This window comes from Nematolebias whitei, chromosome 1 (assembly GCF_014905685.2).
Source record: "Nematolebias whitei isolate Nwh7 chromosome 1, NemWhi1, whole genome shotgun sequence".
NCBI classification, from domain to species: domain Eukaryota; kingdom Metazoa; phylum Chordata; class Actinopteri; order Cyprinodontiformes; family Rivulidae; genus Nematolebias; species Nematolebias whitei.
Genome location: NC_056498.1, coordinates 10048088 through 10063831, shown reverse-complemented (window position 1 = coordinate 10063831; position 15744 = coordinate 10048088). Strand labels below are relative to the sequence as shown.

The 15744-nt window shown below is 42.4% G+C and overlaps 1 protein-coding gene across 2 annotated transcripts in view; it reads left to right on the top strand.

Moving 5' to 3' along the window:
• Positions 1-15236, top strand: part of fxr2 (fragile X mental retardation, autosomal homolog 2) — a 30648-nt gene extending 15412 nt beyond the window's left edge. Inside the window, exons 8-17 of one of the 2 annotated variants that reach the window (XM_037675075.1) lie at positions 458-628; positions 6894-6972; positions 7080-7237; positions 7519-7605; positions 10133-10352; positions 10483-10662; positions 13059-13253; positions 13338-13445; positions 13522-13601; positions 13679-15236. In XM_037675075.1, the coding sequence (XP_037531003.1) occupies positions 458-628; positions 6894-6972; positions 7080-7237; positions 7519-7605; positions 10133-10352; positions 10483-10662; positions 13059-13253; positions 13338-13445; positions 13522-13601; positions 13679-13789 (1389 nt within the window). In that variant the 3' untranslated portion in view covers positions 13790-15236. Of the gene's footprint in view, positions 1-457; positions 629-6893; positions 6973-7079; positions 7238-7518; positions 7606-10132; positions 10368-10482; positions 10663-13058; positions 13254-13337; positions 13446-13521; positions 13602-13678 lie in introns of both variants that reach the window. The other variant, XM_037675067.1, reaches the window with a different exon arrangement.
• The last annotated feature ends 508 nt before the right edge of the window (positions 15237-15744 follow it).

The window sequence follows — 15744 nt, the reverse complement described above, 5'->3', positions numbered from 1 at the left end:
TTTATCGAAAGTAATACACACCTGGTTTATCAGTAGTAATACACACCTGGTTTATCAAAAGTAATACACACTTGTTTTATCAGTAGTAATACACATTTGGTTTATTGGTAGTAATAATTCTTGTTTATAAGTAGTAATACACACCTGGTTTATCGGTGGTAATACACAACTGGTTTATCAGTAGTAATACACAACTGGTTTATTGGTAGTAATAAATGTTGTTTATCAGTAGTAATACACACCTGTTTTATCTGTAGTAATACACACCTGGTTTATTGGTAGTAATAATTCTTGTTTATAAGTAGTAATACACACCTGTTTTATCTGTAGTAATAGACACCTGGTTTATTGGTAGTAATAAATGTTGTTTATAAGTAGTAATACACACCTGTTTTATCTGTAGTAATACACGTGTGCCTGTCGTCTTTCTGTGTTTTTTGTATTTATTCCTATTCAGACCAGTAAGCAGTTAGCATCAGCTTACCAGGAGGAGGTGAGAGTCAGAGAGGATCTGATGGGGCTCGCCATCGGCTCTCATGGTGCCAACATCCAGCAGGCGAGGAAGGTTCCTGGTGTTACAGCCATCGAACTGGAGGAAGAGAGCTGCACGTTCAGGATCTATGGAGAGGTGAGCCGCTTCTGTCAGCAGCATGTTGTTTAAAACATGTCCTTTATCTCGTCTTGCAGCTTTGAGATAAGCATGCAAAATATTCACCAAAATAGTGGCCTATAACTTTTGGTAATGATACACTGCAAACTAAAAGATGAAAATAATGGAGGTTAGTGGGTTTTAGGCTAAATGCATGAGGAAACCCAGCCCTTTTCCAAGTTCAGTAACTCAGACTTCAGGGTCGAAATATTGAACGTTTACATTGTGTGATTTTGCATGAACAACCTGGCGTTTTAAAATCTTTTGTGGTTTTCCTGAAATTTCAGTTTATTATTTTTCACTGATTTTATCTGACTGTTCTACGTTCAGTTTTCACGTTGATGTGTTCACACTCTAGCTTTTGAAGAATCTAATTTTTCAAAACCTTTGAAACAAATGCTCCCACAACTGTTTTTGGTTCGTTCACAAATTACACATCAAAATGTATGACTGAAAATTGTTGGATTGTATACCTGGATTATTGAGCATGGACTTTCTTTTGATCAAAATGTAGGGTTTCATTTTTATTTTTTCTTAGTTTAGATTTTTAAATTGCTGAGTCAGCGTTCACACGTTTGTTTGTAGCTTCTGCAGGATGTCTTTTGGACTGCTTCACCATAACATCTGTGTATTTTAACCATTCATAAAATAAGTATTCAGCCCCTTCAAGACATTATTACGGTGGCCCTAAGGTGTAAATTAACAGTTGAAAAAACAGAATCACATTAGAAAAAACAGAATTACATTAAACCAAACAGGAAGTTTTTTTTTCTTTTACTTTGTTAACAGCATAAAACCGAATAACATAACAATACATAGTACACACACAACAGAGATATGTGTGTACCGTATATTCTAAAAAAGTTGTCAGGTCCTCTGGATGTTCAAAAAAACAACAACAATAAATTAATAAAATCGTAAAAACGTTTCGTCTTTCATCCAAAAGGCTTCTTCAGGCTGAGGTGCTGTATTCAGCTCAGTCTCTTAAGGGGCCGTTTACACGGCGCATATTTTGAGTGCATTCGCAGATTTTTCTCTGCGGTTCTGCTGATCATTTACACGACACCAGTGGCCCCCCTCTTTGAATCCGGAGGTTTCTGAACCCAACTTCCAGAGTGGAAGTTTTTCGCTGACCCCCCGCTGATAAAGTAACCATCTCCCGCTGAGGCTTTGTGTTAAACCACATGCGCACACGCACGCGCGGACAGACGCTATATTTCTATCAACATGGCGGCGGACACACTGCTTTCTGAACCACGACTGATGGAATATATTTTTAATCTCGTAGTTAATCTACGTCAGATTCCAGGTGCTGTGACCAACATCTGTGCTGGAAGAGACACAATCTGATCCAGTTCTAATGTCACTGTTTATAGAACGAGGCACGCGCACATGTCGCGCTTCACTATAACATCTAAATGTGCTAAATAATAAGTTTAATGATGATGAACAGTATTTATCTTAAGTTTGAGATATATAATGAAGCTATCTGGACATTACGTAATTCAAATTATGTGATTAAAATTATGCTAAACATATTGCATGTTATTAAAGTTAAAAATGACGACATGAGGTTCAATTTTTTTTTTTTTTTTTAATTTATTCAACACCACAAACTGTATGTCAAACAAACACTGATAATTAAACTGAACACACTATTAAAACATGTTAACTGTAAACTGCATTAATGAACTGGACTCGTTTTCATCCTGGATGTCCCACGTTGTTCATCTGGCTCGTTCAGGAAGTCACTCCTTTGATTAATGCAGCTTAAAACATTCAATGGCTTGAATAAAAGAAGGGTGAATTTTAAATAAATAGTTCATCCAACATTTCTCTCTTTGACGTCCTCCTGCACTGCACCTGGGCCGAGCCTCATTCAGAACCGGTCCGCCTGGTGGGAGACAGCTTCTTCTTTCAGGAAAAAATAAAAACTCAGTTTGTTGTTGTGTGATCGAAGTAAACACAAACTAACATTATTAAGAACATTTGATTTCCCTGCAGTAAATCAGCTACCGATTATCACAGAGTAAAGTCCGACATCGTCGACTGTTCTGGTCCCCTCAGTGACCGGTGTGGAGCTGTTAGATGAAGCGGTCCCGCTTGGCGTCAAATCTGTCGACTCTTATCCAAAATCCAGCTTTAACTTAAGTTGTTGTTATCTGAGCTTTGAGCCCAGAGGAAAGGAGCGGGCAGAGGCAGCACGCATGCACATTAGGTGAAGGTACAAAATTCACAGCGCCATCTAATGATCCGGCATGGTAACTACAGCGGATTCAGTGGGGCGGGGGGGATTCCTCCGGATGCATGTAAACACAAAATCCGACCGTGTCGATGTAGATCTTTTCCTCTAATTAACGTACAAAAAAACTTACATTTCCCCCCCATCATGTCCGTGTAAATAGGGCCTAAGTAGCACCTTCTCATAGTGGATCATCCAGACACTGAACCCATCATTGTCTCTGATGTGCGTCTCATCTGTGTATGAACGTGATAAAGCTCTGATTAGTCTCTGTACAGATCTAGTAAAGTGCATGAATGGGTCAGTGAGGCGCAGATTGTGTTGTAAAGAGCTTTGAGTGTCTTGATCAGATAGAAACGAGCTGTATATGTACAGTCCATTCAGCTGCGCTGCCTTCATCTTAGTCAGTGTGTGTGAACTGCGGTAAAGTGAGCCTCCTCTTGGAACCGTGAAGCTGCAGGTCTGACAGACCCGACTCCTTCCCTGAAACAAACCACGGTTCAGAACTCATTTAGCCGTGCTGTGGCTTTTACAGGAACACACAGAGGAAGTGTGACATTAATAAATTAGCATTTTATCATATTGCTAAGTAGGGCTGCAACTAACGATTATTTCAATAGTCGATTAACCGTCCGATTATTTTCCCGATTAATCAGTGAATCGGAGGTTAAAACAAAGTTTTAATTTCCACCCCTTTATTCCAAAATTGAACATTTGACTGACATAGGAATTGGCACAAAGAACAGGTTGCTATTTGACTATTCTGTTAGTAAAATATTGACTAATTAAAAAATAAAAGTCAAATAGCTTAAAAAAAATGTACACAAATATATACAAATGTATCTTTATACATGCACAATATGTAGCTACTTTGTAAGATGTGCCCTTGAGGGAAGAGTGTAACCTGAATTAAAAGTGTGGATCATTGTAGTGAAGCCTTCGTCTTCAACCATGGACAGAGGCCTTGTGTCAGTGATGATCATGTTCAGGATGTTTCAGTGAAGACGGCTGCTGCTGTGGTGTCCATGATGTCTGTCCATCATGAAGCTATCATTGTTTGTTGTTGTTTTCTGGAATGAGAAAGTATATATGCAGTGTTTCCCCTAATTAGCTTGCCATGGCGGGGTGCTCTTCTCATCCATGATTTTTGCTGATGGGGGGGACGGAGACATGTCTGAGCGCAGCTTGTACTAACAGTTTTTGAGCGGGAGCGGGGGGCGTTCAACATGAGGGAAGAGGCAATGTGAGTGCTGCCTTTGGCTTTTTAGGTAGAGAGCCTGTATTTTGTGCCGCTAGCTTAGTGATATGTCAGTGCCAGGTGGGGGTGGGAGAGTTGAGTTCAGTTTGGTTGGCAGGGTGCTCAGTTCTGTTGATGTGTGGGGCACCCCGCCTGTTTAGTGGTAGGGGAAACACTGAGAATGTATTATAACATAATTTACAGCAACTCAAGAAATGCTTTGTTTCATTTACAGTGTTGGGTTAAGGCAAATAAGTAGCCCAAAGAGCAATTAAACATACACACACCCAATACTTAATTACACACATTTGAGTAGATGTAATAAATTACTTTAATTCCTGTTTAAATGCAAATTATCCTGCCATACATGCAGTGTCTTCAGACTTTGCCAGCAAATTAAAAGTTGAAGCTTAATCATTAAATTATTATCTTTGTGCTAGATTTATTTATAAATCACATTTAAACACTTCTTGTACCAATTAAATTGAATAAAAAGTAACACACGTTCTGTATCACCGTCATTAATCAGATAAACAAACAAACAGCAGCTTCAGCTACAGAGAGACTGATGTTACGTTTTCTCACTTGGAAACAGAACAAATGTGAATATTGTAGAGACTCACCTGCAACACATGACGAGTTGTATCTGCTGCCGAGTTCCCTTGACTCCGACATGTTTACGTTTCATCTCCGTGGTTCTCCCTTGTCGTGTCGTCACTTTTCAAAGCTGCATGTTTCAGTTTTTATCTTTGTGAAGCGTCAAGTGCTCCCACACTTTGGAGGACTTGGGTCGAACAGTTTTCTCTGCATCGGTCATTTGTAAAATTTACTTAATTTCCTTTGAAAACAGCCTCTGCTTTGCTTCCTCCTCCGCCCTCGCTCAGTTCAACTCATTCTGCAGAGTTGATGTTTTTTTTTTCAAACTTTATTCAGTCAGTCAGCGTTGACAATGAACTGCAGGTGAACAAAACGGCTCTGCAGCGCCATGAAAGACGCTTAATCGCACGACACAACGAATCGATAATGAAATTCATTGCCAACACTTTTAATCATCGATTTTTATTGATTCGTTGTTGCAGCCCTATTGCTAAGAAACGGTCCCGTCTCAGCTGTGGAACAAGACAGCTAAAGCGTTGGCCATCTTGTTAGCCGCTAAGGACCGTATCTTTAACGATATGATAAACTTCTGATTTATTAATGTCGCACTTCCTCTGTGTGTTCCTCTAAAAGGCACAGCACGGCTAAATGAGTTCTGAACCGTGGTTTGATTCAGGGAAGGAGTCAGGTCTGTCAGACCTGCAGCTTCACATGCTCAGCTGCTTGTTTACTTCTGCTAAGCATCTCCTCTGCTGCCCACCCACCTCCTGGAGAAGCAGGGAGGGGGATGGGGAGCGCGGCTGAGGGCTGTGTGTTTGTGTTCAAGGAGGTAGAAGGAGGGGGGCGCATGGGAGAAAGAAGACAGCAGGAGGATTTCCAAGTATAAAACTATATTGTTCTATATCGAGATAGTCTCAACTTGTATCGCAAAATATATATATATATATTGATATTTTAAAAATATCGATGTATCGCCCAGCTCTAGTTCGAGTCATTGCTGTACTGTCATTGGCATGATTCCTCAAAACTTGTAACATCTGTGTCATTGTGCTGTGTGGAAAAATACTGCACATTTGAGAGTGGCCTTTTATTGTGGTCAGCCTAAGGTACACCTGTGCAATAATCATGCTGTCTTATCAACATCTTGATATGCCACACATGTGAGGTGGATTATCTCTTCAGAGAAGTGCTCACTAATACAGATTTACAAAAATGTGTGAACAGTATTTGAGAGAAAAAGGTCTGTTGTGTACGTAGAAAAAGTTTTAGATCTTTGAGTTCAGCAAAGACAAAAGTGTTTATTTTGTCAGTATAGATTGACTACATGTATATGCTGTACTGTACTCTTGGTAATAATTATTCATTTGACTGTAGATAATTTCTAATTAGCACAGCAGAACACCATCAACAACATATTGAATTTTGACATAGAGAGGTCAATGGTCAAGGTCACAGTTACCTCTTTGTTAAATCCTTGTCTATGCTCCAGCTTGACATCTGAGTGACATAGAAATGTCCAAGTCTTTGTCCCCTACACGGTCTCATCTGTCCATCCATAAGACAGTTGTCCACTCCACAAATGTTTAGGATAGAAGATGTCTTCAGACCATGGCTCCACGTTGGATCTTTGATTTAATTAAGACCACTTCAGTCAAATAAATCTTGAGTTGTTCTGGTGAAGTCCACGTCTCTGATCATAGAATAGTTTGGATGGGCTGGTGGTCATCACACCTGATCGCTGCTGTTTCATGTTCTCACGTGGTCTTTAGTTGAACTGTTTGTTGTTTTACTCAGTGGACAGCTTCATAATAAGTGACCTTTGACACCACAGTCATGTCTAAAATTAATAGGCATGTTCAGGGTTGTTGTGTGAGGGAGTTCATGCTTTGGACTTTGATTACTCTCACACTTTACTGGAAGGATTTTAATGTACTGTCGCTGGCAGTTTGGTTTGAACTTTTATCTGCGGTTTTCCTGATTTTATCTTTAATTTCTATCATTTTAGCTTTTCTGGTCGTTTTACCTTTAATGTTTGTTTTAGCTCCTTCAACAAATTTCAACAGAAAATGCATTTTGTTTGGTTTCAAAGTTATGTTGGAGCTGTAGACCCCTTCAAAGTTTCTTCAGAAATGTTCTAGTTTAATAATGTTCTGCTCTCTGCTGCTCAGACCCCGGAGGCAGTGAAGCAGGCCAGAGAGTTTCTGGAGTTCAAAGAAGACTACTTCCAGGTACCCAGGAACCTTGTGGGTGAGTAAGCAGCAAACTTCTCCACTCAGGCTCGTTTTGACATTTATTATTGGAGCACATCGAGCTGCTTGGATTTGCTCATTAGGATTTTTTTTTTTCCCACACAGGCAAAGTCATCGGTAAAAATGGCAAAGTCATCCAGGAAATGGTCGACAAATCAGGTGTGGTTCGTGTCAGGATTGAAGGAGACAACGACAAAAAGCTTCCCCGGGAGGAGGTAGGCAGGCAGGGGGCTGGCAGGGACGACACTGTCAGCAGCAAAGAGGTGAATGAACCGTTCGGCTCTTCTCCCCGTCCCTCCATTAACACCTGCTCGCTCCTGCTGCTCTCAAATCAAAGTTAGCTCGGCTACAGCGGAGCGTAAACGTGGCATGTGCTCCATTCTGCTGCTTCGTGTGTTTCGTCTCTTCTGCGTCGTTGCATTTAACAAACCACTTCACCATGACTCATGTTGGTTGTTTGTGTTTCTGATCAGGGTGATTCATGTCATGATTTTAGAATCTGTCTGTAAATTATGCATAACTCGTGACCTCTGTGTTTGCTCAGGGGATGGTTCCCTTTGTGTTTGTGGGAACTAAGGAGAACATCAGCAACGCTCAGGCTCTGCTGGAGTACCACGTGTCCTACCTTCAGGTTGGTTTCCACCAGTAGACGGCAGCGCAGGCCTAATCCATCTGCTCTGTCTTTATACGGAGACATTTGCTTCCTTTAATCTGTAACCCTTATTAGGATGTTGAAGCATTTCTTGAAGGCGCGGCTCTTTTTTAGATTAGTGTGTCTTATTGGCCGCCTCCTGCCACGTGCAGGAGGTGGCTGAGAGCGCCTCGTTTTGCCCTTACCTCAAGTGATTTTATAAATAGCCCCTCTCTCTGGGATGGGGTGAAGGGTACACCAGAGTATAGATTACCAACTATCTGGACCCTCAGCTTCCAAAAATAACATGGAACACCCCCACCCCACCCAAAAAAAGCCCTGCCTTGCTTCTTCCTCACCTCCGTTGAAGTTCAGCTGTTATTGGTGGAGTCAGCTGTCACACTGTACAGTAACCACCTCCTTTTAAAAGGAGCCTCAAACTGCTGCCTCCTTTTCCACACTCGTGGTTCATGGAAGACCTCCTTAAAGACAAAGATTTATTCAACATGACGAACATGGCAAAGTGACACTTTGTTCCTGCTCAAAAGGTTTTCATGGGTACGGTTTGATTAACCTGCCAGTTAGATAATCATGAAAGTCAAAACTTGTGCAAGAGTTCAGCTCAGACGCTGTGAGCCTTCAGCTACACTTACACACATAAAATAATATATAAAATGGTGCGTTTTAAGATTCAGCTGTAGCGTAAACATTTTTTAAACTGAACAGAACTGAGATATTAGTTGACAGATGCAGCTGCTGGTGTCACTGGAGAAGCAGCTGTTGGGTTGAGCTCCACTCCCACCTGGTGGCGGAGCAAAGGAACTGAGAGGAAACCAGCTCCAGCTCTGCTGCGGTCTCTGAGCACAGAACAGAAACGTTTGTCGCCTGCAGCTAAAACGTCTGAGCGGAGGATAATGTTTTCACCCGTGTCTTTGTGTGAGAACGTTTTTGTCTGGCCAGATGTTCATGAAGTTTGTGGAACGTAATCGTTTGATGTACCTCTGATCAATGTTTGAATTCAGCCTGATTCAAAATGGCCTCCACGGCTAATCTGCATTAGCCAACACAAGAATGGCTCTCAAAACTCAGTGTTACAAATACTGACTTAAATATGATGTGATAGTAGCCGAGAATCAATCCCAGCTCGTACTTTGAGCTTGATGTTACATCAAATGAGACTGTACGTTATTTTCTTTTCAAAGTTTGACCAAAACGACTTCAACGCTCTCATTTCTCAACATTAGATGATCGTAGTCTGAAACGCTGGCATGAAAGGCCGCAGGCGACTTGCAGGGAGAATGCTAGGACTCGGCTAAAACTGGATAAATTGTTGCCTGTGAAAATTAGCTGGAAGCAGGAAAACGAAAGAAAACAGCAGAAATGTGTTTAAAAAAAAGAAACGAGTAGAATACATCTGAAATGGGCTGAAAGAGGCTAAACATATTATAGAAAAATATGAAATGCGGAAAAAAAGCTGAACTTGGCAAAAAAAAGTAGTCGAAAAATCTTTAAACAAGCTGAAATTATCTGAAAGATGCTGAAAAAAAAAGTCAAAATGATCAGAAATAATCAAAAAGCGGGAAATGGCTGAAAAAATAGATTAAAGGCTAAATTTAGCAGAAAAATATAAATAAAAATCAAAACCAGTAGCTGAAAAAGCATTTAAAAAGCTGAAATTATCTGAAGGATGTTGAATTTTTTTTTTTTTAAAGTCACAATGATCTGAAAGAATCAAAAAGCGGAAAATAGCTATTTAAAAAAAAAGGCAGAAGAAGGTTAAAATTAGCAGAAAAACATCTAAAAAATAAAAACAGGAGCTGGAACAGCAGAAAAATGCTGAAATTAAATTAGCTAAATGGAGCTGAAATGAGCAGACAGAAACTGAGAGGAGCTGAAGGAAGCTAATTAACACAAAGAAGCTGAACAAAGCCGAACAAGAGCTGAAACGAGCAGGAGAAGGTTGTAAACAGCTCGAAGGGTTTGGTGGACGTCGAGAGCTCCATTTAGGTTCATTGAGGAGAACATGGCCGACAAAGCTAAATAATACAAAAAGGTAACGTTGCTGAAAAACTAAAAGTTACAGCAGGAGTGTTCTGAACGAGCTGAACGTTGGGAAGTGTTGAAACAACAGCTGAAACAAAAGTTGCAGAACAAGTTTTGTGCTGACAAACTCGTGGAAGAAAGATGTATGGTAATGATGCGAGTTATAAACACTCGGTGTTATAATTATCTATTTATTCCTTGGGTATGTTCCTTTGAACTGAAACTCCTGCACAACAATTTCCTGCGGGATCAATAAAGTTTTGTCTAATCTTATTTTAAACCATCATTTAGGTTTAAATAAAGTTTTCTTGTTCACACCGAGAACACTTTGCATTGTTTTGTCCAAGATCCCTCGAAACTTCTCCTTTAATGCCGTTTGGTGCTGCAGAGGTGCCGTCCCAGTAACTTCATGGTGTTTAATGTTGAACTTGGTCAGTAGTTACATTTGATGTTCTTTATAAATACACTGTTTACCAATCTGCAGGAGGTGGAGCAGCTGCGCCTCGAACGCCTCCAAATTGATGAGCAGCTCCGTCAGATTGGGGTGGGGTACCGAGCCCCTCCCAGCAGAACTGGGCCGTCCGGTGCCGACCGAGAGAAAGGCTACCTGACTGACGAGAGCAGCAACTCCCTGCACGCGTCTCGTACCTACGGGGGCCGCGGCAGAGGCAGGCGGGCCTCCAACAGCCAGTACTCTGGATACGGTGAGAAGAACGGAGGTCAAACATCTTTTTGATTTGAGTTGTTTGTGCGTTAGCAGAAATTTCAAAACAACTGGATAAAAACGTTTTATAACATCTCACGTTAGCGTTCTTGTTTTTTGACTTGTTGCAGCCACAAACTCCGAGCAGTCCAACGCTTCCGAGTCGGAGGATGTGGGAGAGCGAGACCAGAGGCCCCGAGGCATTGGTGGTGAAGAGAGAGGCTCCCGGCGTGGTGGCAGGGGCCGAGGGGCCACCTCGGGAAGAGGTCGTGGAGGCCCCACATCGAAGCCTTCCAACTCCATCAGCTCAGGTACGTCGTGCTCTGTTAGTCTCTGTTGACAGCTGTTAGGAGCAGCTGCTGCAGTGCAACACTACAGCGTTGAGCATCTTTCCCAAGAACACTTCGACGTGCCTCAGGGACTGGAGGTCTGACCCCTGACCTGCTGATTGAAAACCAACCAGTTGGTGTGGAAATGCTGCTTATAAGCTGATTCAAATGAAAACAAGTGTAAAGAGCTAAACAGCGGTCAAAGTACAGACACACTTTCAACAAGTTGAGATTTTGTGTAAGATGTACATACAAACAGAATGCAAGGATTTCCTAATCGAAACTTGTAAACAGAGAAAACCATATCAGTTGTTGTTGAAACTAAGCATCTGTGCAAGTTTTGGGGAGAAAATAGGTCATTTTGAATTTTATGGAAGCAACTCATCTTAAACACTAGAACAGGGTCGACAAAAAGCTGTGAAAGTAATTGGTACAAATAATCAGCTGGAAGAGAATTTTACAGCTACTGTAATTCTCAGGCTACAGAACACACCTGTGTCTAAGCCTCACATATTAAATATGAGATAAATCATAATTTTGTACATAAATGAGATGCTCCGGTTATTTAGCCGTGGTCATCCACTGTTCATGGTCAGGACCTGTGCCCAGCCAGCTCCGACAGTGTGCAGCTTTCTTGTTGTAGTACAAGAATCAGCCAGCAGGTGGCGTTTCACACAATATATCTTGCTTCAACTCCACTCAGACTGCAAGATCATCAGTCTTCATGAAGCTTCACTGTCTGACTCATGGTTACAACCATTATACCTTCAAAATGAACAATAACTATCTAAACATAATCACTGGACAGAACAGTGACAAACGCATACGTAACTGAAATTATTTAAAATGTATTTACCGGAAAATATTACCCAGAAGTCTTATCGAGGTCATGCGACCGAAAGTCAAATAGTACCGGTGAAATACGGTAAATATTCATTAAATTAGTACAATTAATTTTATTATTAGACAGTTTTGATAACAGCTGCTGTTTTTAAATGTACTTTTTAAATAAATTTGACCTGATTTCGCCTCAGCAAAGAGCTCATATGAGCAGGAGGGGGGAAGGGGGGGACAGCCCCTCCCTCGTGTTGTCTCCTCCATTCAGTGCGAAGCTTAAATGAGATCCTGGTATTTAAACACATATTTACTGTACACAGAAATATATATATTTTAAACTTTTATTAAAACATGTACCAGACTTGACTGCTTTTGCGTCTCCAATGCCCGACCATCAACACGTTGATGCAAAGCTTACATGCAGCTGTGTTTCCTCCTTCGGCCGATCGATCGCTTTTAACATGAAAGCTGCGTCATAATAAATTCTCTGTGTGTTTTCCATTATCGCTGAACAAATGAACAGGTCTGTGCATGAAGTGCAAAATACAGTAACGACACGAGAACGATCTGAATAAATTAATTCACGTCTATCTTGGGAGATGATCCTCGAGAGTACCTCATTGGTCATTCAGGTTAGACTTCTGGTCACATGATGACAGAGTGGGTGGAGTTATGGTAGGGACTTTGAAACTGTGAGCAAGAGTCTTTGTACATCTGATCTCAAGGGATTCTCTCTGTGTCACAAACACCTACCACCATGAGGGACGGGGTGCTGGGAGCCACGAGTGCACAGCTCTGTCCAAGAAAATGTTAGTTAACAGCAGGATGTTACCAAGAGACAGCAGGAAGTCTTTCAAAATAAAATATAAAAATAAAATTTATGAAAATTATGTTAAAAGAATGCATAAATAAGATGCTCCTGCATATAAACAGCAGGTACAAAGTGTGAGACAAAAGTAACGGCTTGTAGAACGGCAATTACGGTAATTAACTGTTAACTTGTCAGTAAGAAGTGAGGCTGAACCTCTCAGAAGTAAAGCTGGGCAGCGGTTCACACATCTGAATCAAACTGAATGTAGAGGAGGAAACGCTGTTTAAAATGGACTGAGGTCAGATGAGTTCAACTATCATATTCTTTTTGGAAACATCCTCTGTGCTAAAGTAAGACCAGCTGACCTGTTATTAGCAAAAACCTGCCTCTCTGATTGTATGGAGGTGCATTGTTGCCTCTGACTGGGTAACTTGCACATCTGGAAAGGCTCCATCAAGTCAGAGAAAGCACATCCAGATTTTAGTACTAAATACAATCCTTCGGCTCTTCTGCTTCAGGGAAGCCCTTGGATATTTTTACAAATTATTACATTGTTCTATTTACATTTTACACAACGTCCCAACGTTTTCTGAAGTGGGGTTTTATCTGCCAGGTGTTGTTTTGATTCGTGAGCTCAGATCTGGATTTATTCAGCATAAACTGTTTTATTTTAAAACTACAATAAAGCGAGTGTGTACGAGATGTTTTTATATTTCTGTGTCATGTCCAGTGCTGAGAGACCCGGACAGTAACCCATACTCTCTGCTGGAGGGAGAGGGAGAGCTGGCTGACACAGACGTCGGTGAGGGCATGGGAGGAGACCGCCGCAGACGATCCCGGCGCCGCCGCAATGACCAGGAGCCCAGCGTGATGGATGCTGCTGTGGAGTCAGACGGACAGGCCGGCCCCAACGAGAATGGGATTGGTGAGAGAGTGCAACAGTCGTAAGAAGTACAACTTGAAGGGGGGATCAGAGAGGTAATCCATGTTCTCTAAATTTGACTGCTAGATGAAGAAGCTCGACCTCAGCGCCGCAACCGAAGCCGTCGTCGCCGTAACCGTGGCGGCCGGGCCGATGGAGGATCAGCCAGCCGTGACCGACAGACAGGGGAGAGTGGTGAGTCCTGATGTTTGAAGAAGAACAGCCTGAGCTCTGAGGACTTGTTCTGACTAACGGAGTTCCATGTTTCTAGTGACAGTTGCTGACTACATATCTCGTCCCGAGTCCCAGAGCAGGCAGAATGTGCCCCAGGAGAACCACACCGAAACCAAGGTGAAGCCAGAAGCACTCGCCCAGAGCTCAGTTTGACTTTTGATTAGATGATGATTCTCACACTGTTCCACCCTCAGGAGAATGGCACCAGTGCGAAGAATGACGAGCGAACGCCCTCGAAGCGTTCCCCCAGCAAAGGCACGACTTCAGCCAGCGAGACCCTGACTCTGGTCAACGGGGTTTCGTAAAGAGATGACGCCCGCCCCCCCCGCAAACCCAAGTCTCGAGCAAGACTCCATGGCAAACTCTGTCCCTGCTTGCATTAACTTACACCTTAAACAGAAGATCGAAACACACCTGACAAAATACCTGAGTTCATCCAACGAGAGTGAAAAAGTACAAAAAAACGACCGACGCATCTACTTAAACCACACGTTAACGGTGTATGCTATCCTATATATCAGTACTTAGTGCTTATTTAAAAACACAACTAGCTTACCCAACGAGAGCTGGTGGATATGACTTGATTTCTAAAAATACTGAAACACAAGAAACAGGACAAGACTTTTTATTTTTCAACGATTGTCTTTATTTGTGTCCTCCTTATGTTTTTACTTTAGTTGTTTATCACTGGTTTGGACTCTGCGGTTGCTCTCTGAACCAAAACAGACGTGTCTCTGTATTCAGGAGAGATGTGAGCTGTAGGCATGTGAGCAGACGGTCCAAAGGCTGATGTGACGCAGCGTTCACACTGAAGACGGACACATGGGAATATTGATAGACATTGTGCCTTGAATTTGACAAAAAAAAAAAAAAAGAAAATCTAATAAACACTTGAGTTTTTCCATTAAGTTTGTTTTTGTTTCCTGAGCGGAAGAAAAGAGGGAGGAAGTAGTTTCCCTTTTTTTTCCAAAGAAGGGAACAGACCAGTGACGGGGTGGCTGACCAACGTGAGGACAGCAAAGTTTGGTGCCAAAACTAAAGTCCAAGCTGCTTGTTCTGAGTCTTGGTAGAGTGGACAGTGCTGAGATGACCTTAAACTAAAACATGAGGGTACCGAACACAAAGCCCTGGACAGTTTGTCTTGAGGGGGGCTGTTTCACCGCCTTCTGCTTTATTTTATTTTTTATTCAGTATTTTGGAGGGTCTGGGCTGCAGCAGAACAAGCCGAGACCAGAGCGCAGCAGACCTGAACCTAGAGAATTGGACTTACAGAGAGCTCCGCTGCTCCTCTTCCTCTTTGTCAGAGGTTGCGGCCATGTTAGCGTCTTCTGAAACCACGGCTACAGCTCCGAACACACGGGGGGGCCACCAGCTTTTCTGTGACGAGTGCTGCTAGTGGGGGAGGGAGGGAGGCCGGTGGGGTTGGGATGGCTTCAAATGAAATGAGAGCTACATGACACACAGGCCCACAATCTACAGGTACACACACACACGTCAGGCACCAGGCGTGCACACACCCAGGCGATTCCACCGTGTGGTGCAGAGTACCGGAGGGGAGATGTGACCAGAGTTAGGTGTCGGTCCTGTACCTGTCCATGTGGGTCGACATGATGGAGTCGGAGACGGACTGGAAACCTCAGTGGCTCTCTGCTCATGTTGTCACCGTTGTCTTGGTTACCGCTCGCAATTTCCTTTTTGTTGCTATTTCCACATCTCTAGAAAGTACGAAATAAAATATTAAAGTGAAAGCAACCTCTTCTTGTGGAAATGAGCTCTGATTTCTTTGTCTCGTTTTGTTTTTTTCTAACCTGCATGGCTTTTAGTTGGTGAGGGGTCTGTCCAGTTCAGGGTGTTACTAATCTGACTCACGAAGCCATCGACTCATTCACCAGAGCTGCTGCTAACCCACACTGAATGTCCAACTAATGTCCAAACTGCCTCGGGACGAGAGCTTTGGACCATTTGTCTTTCTCTCAGTAAGTGCGAGTCCAGCAGCTGTTTAGGCAAAGTGTTCAGTTCCAAGGGCAACATGGTGCATGAGGGACGAGCATCCACATGACCAAAGCTTTTGAGACAGATAAATGGGGGGAGGGGTGGTTGATTTGAGATGACCACCCCCGTGCCGCCCATCCCCAGTGCTGCTGCTGTACATTTCTGTATGTGGCTGAACGAGACCGGGAGTATTTGTACTGTGGTTCAACTGCATGTGTGAGTGTTTGCATTTATACTTCATTGTGTTGAGTACTGTATTCCCCTGTGT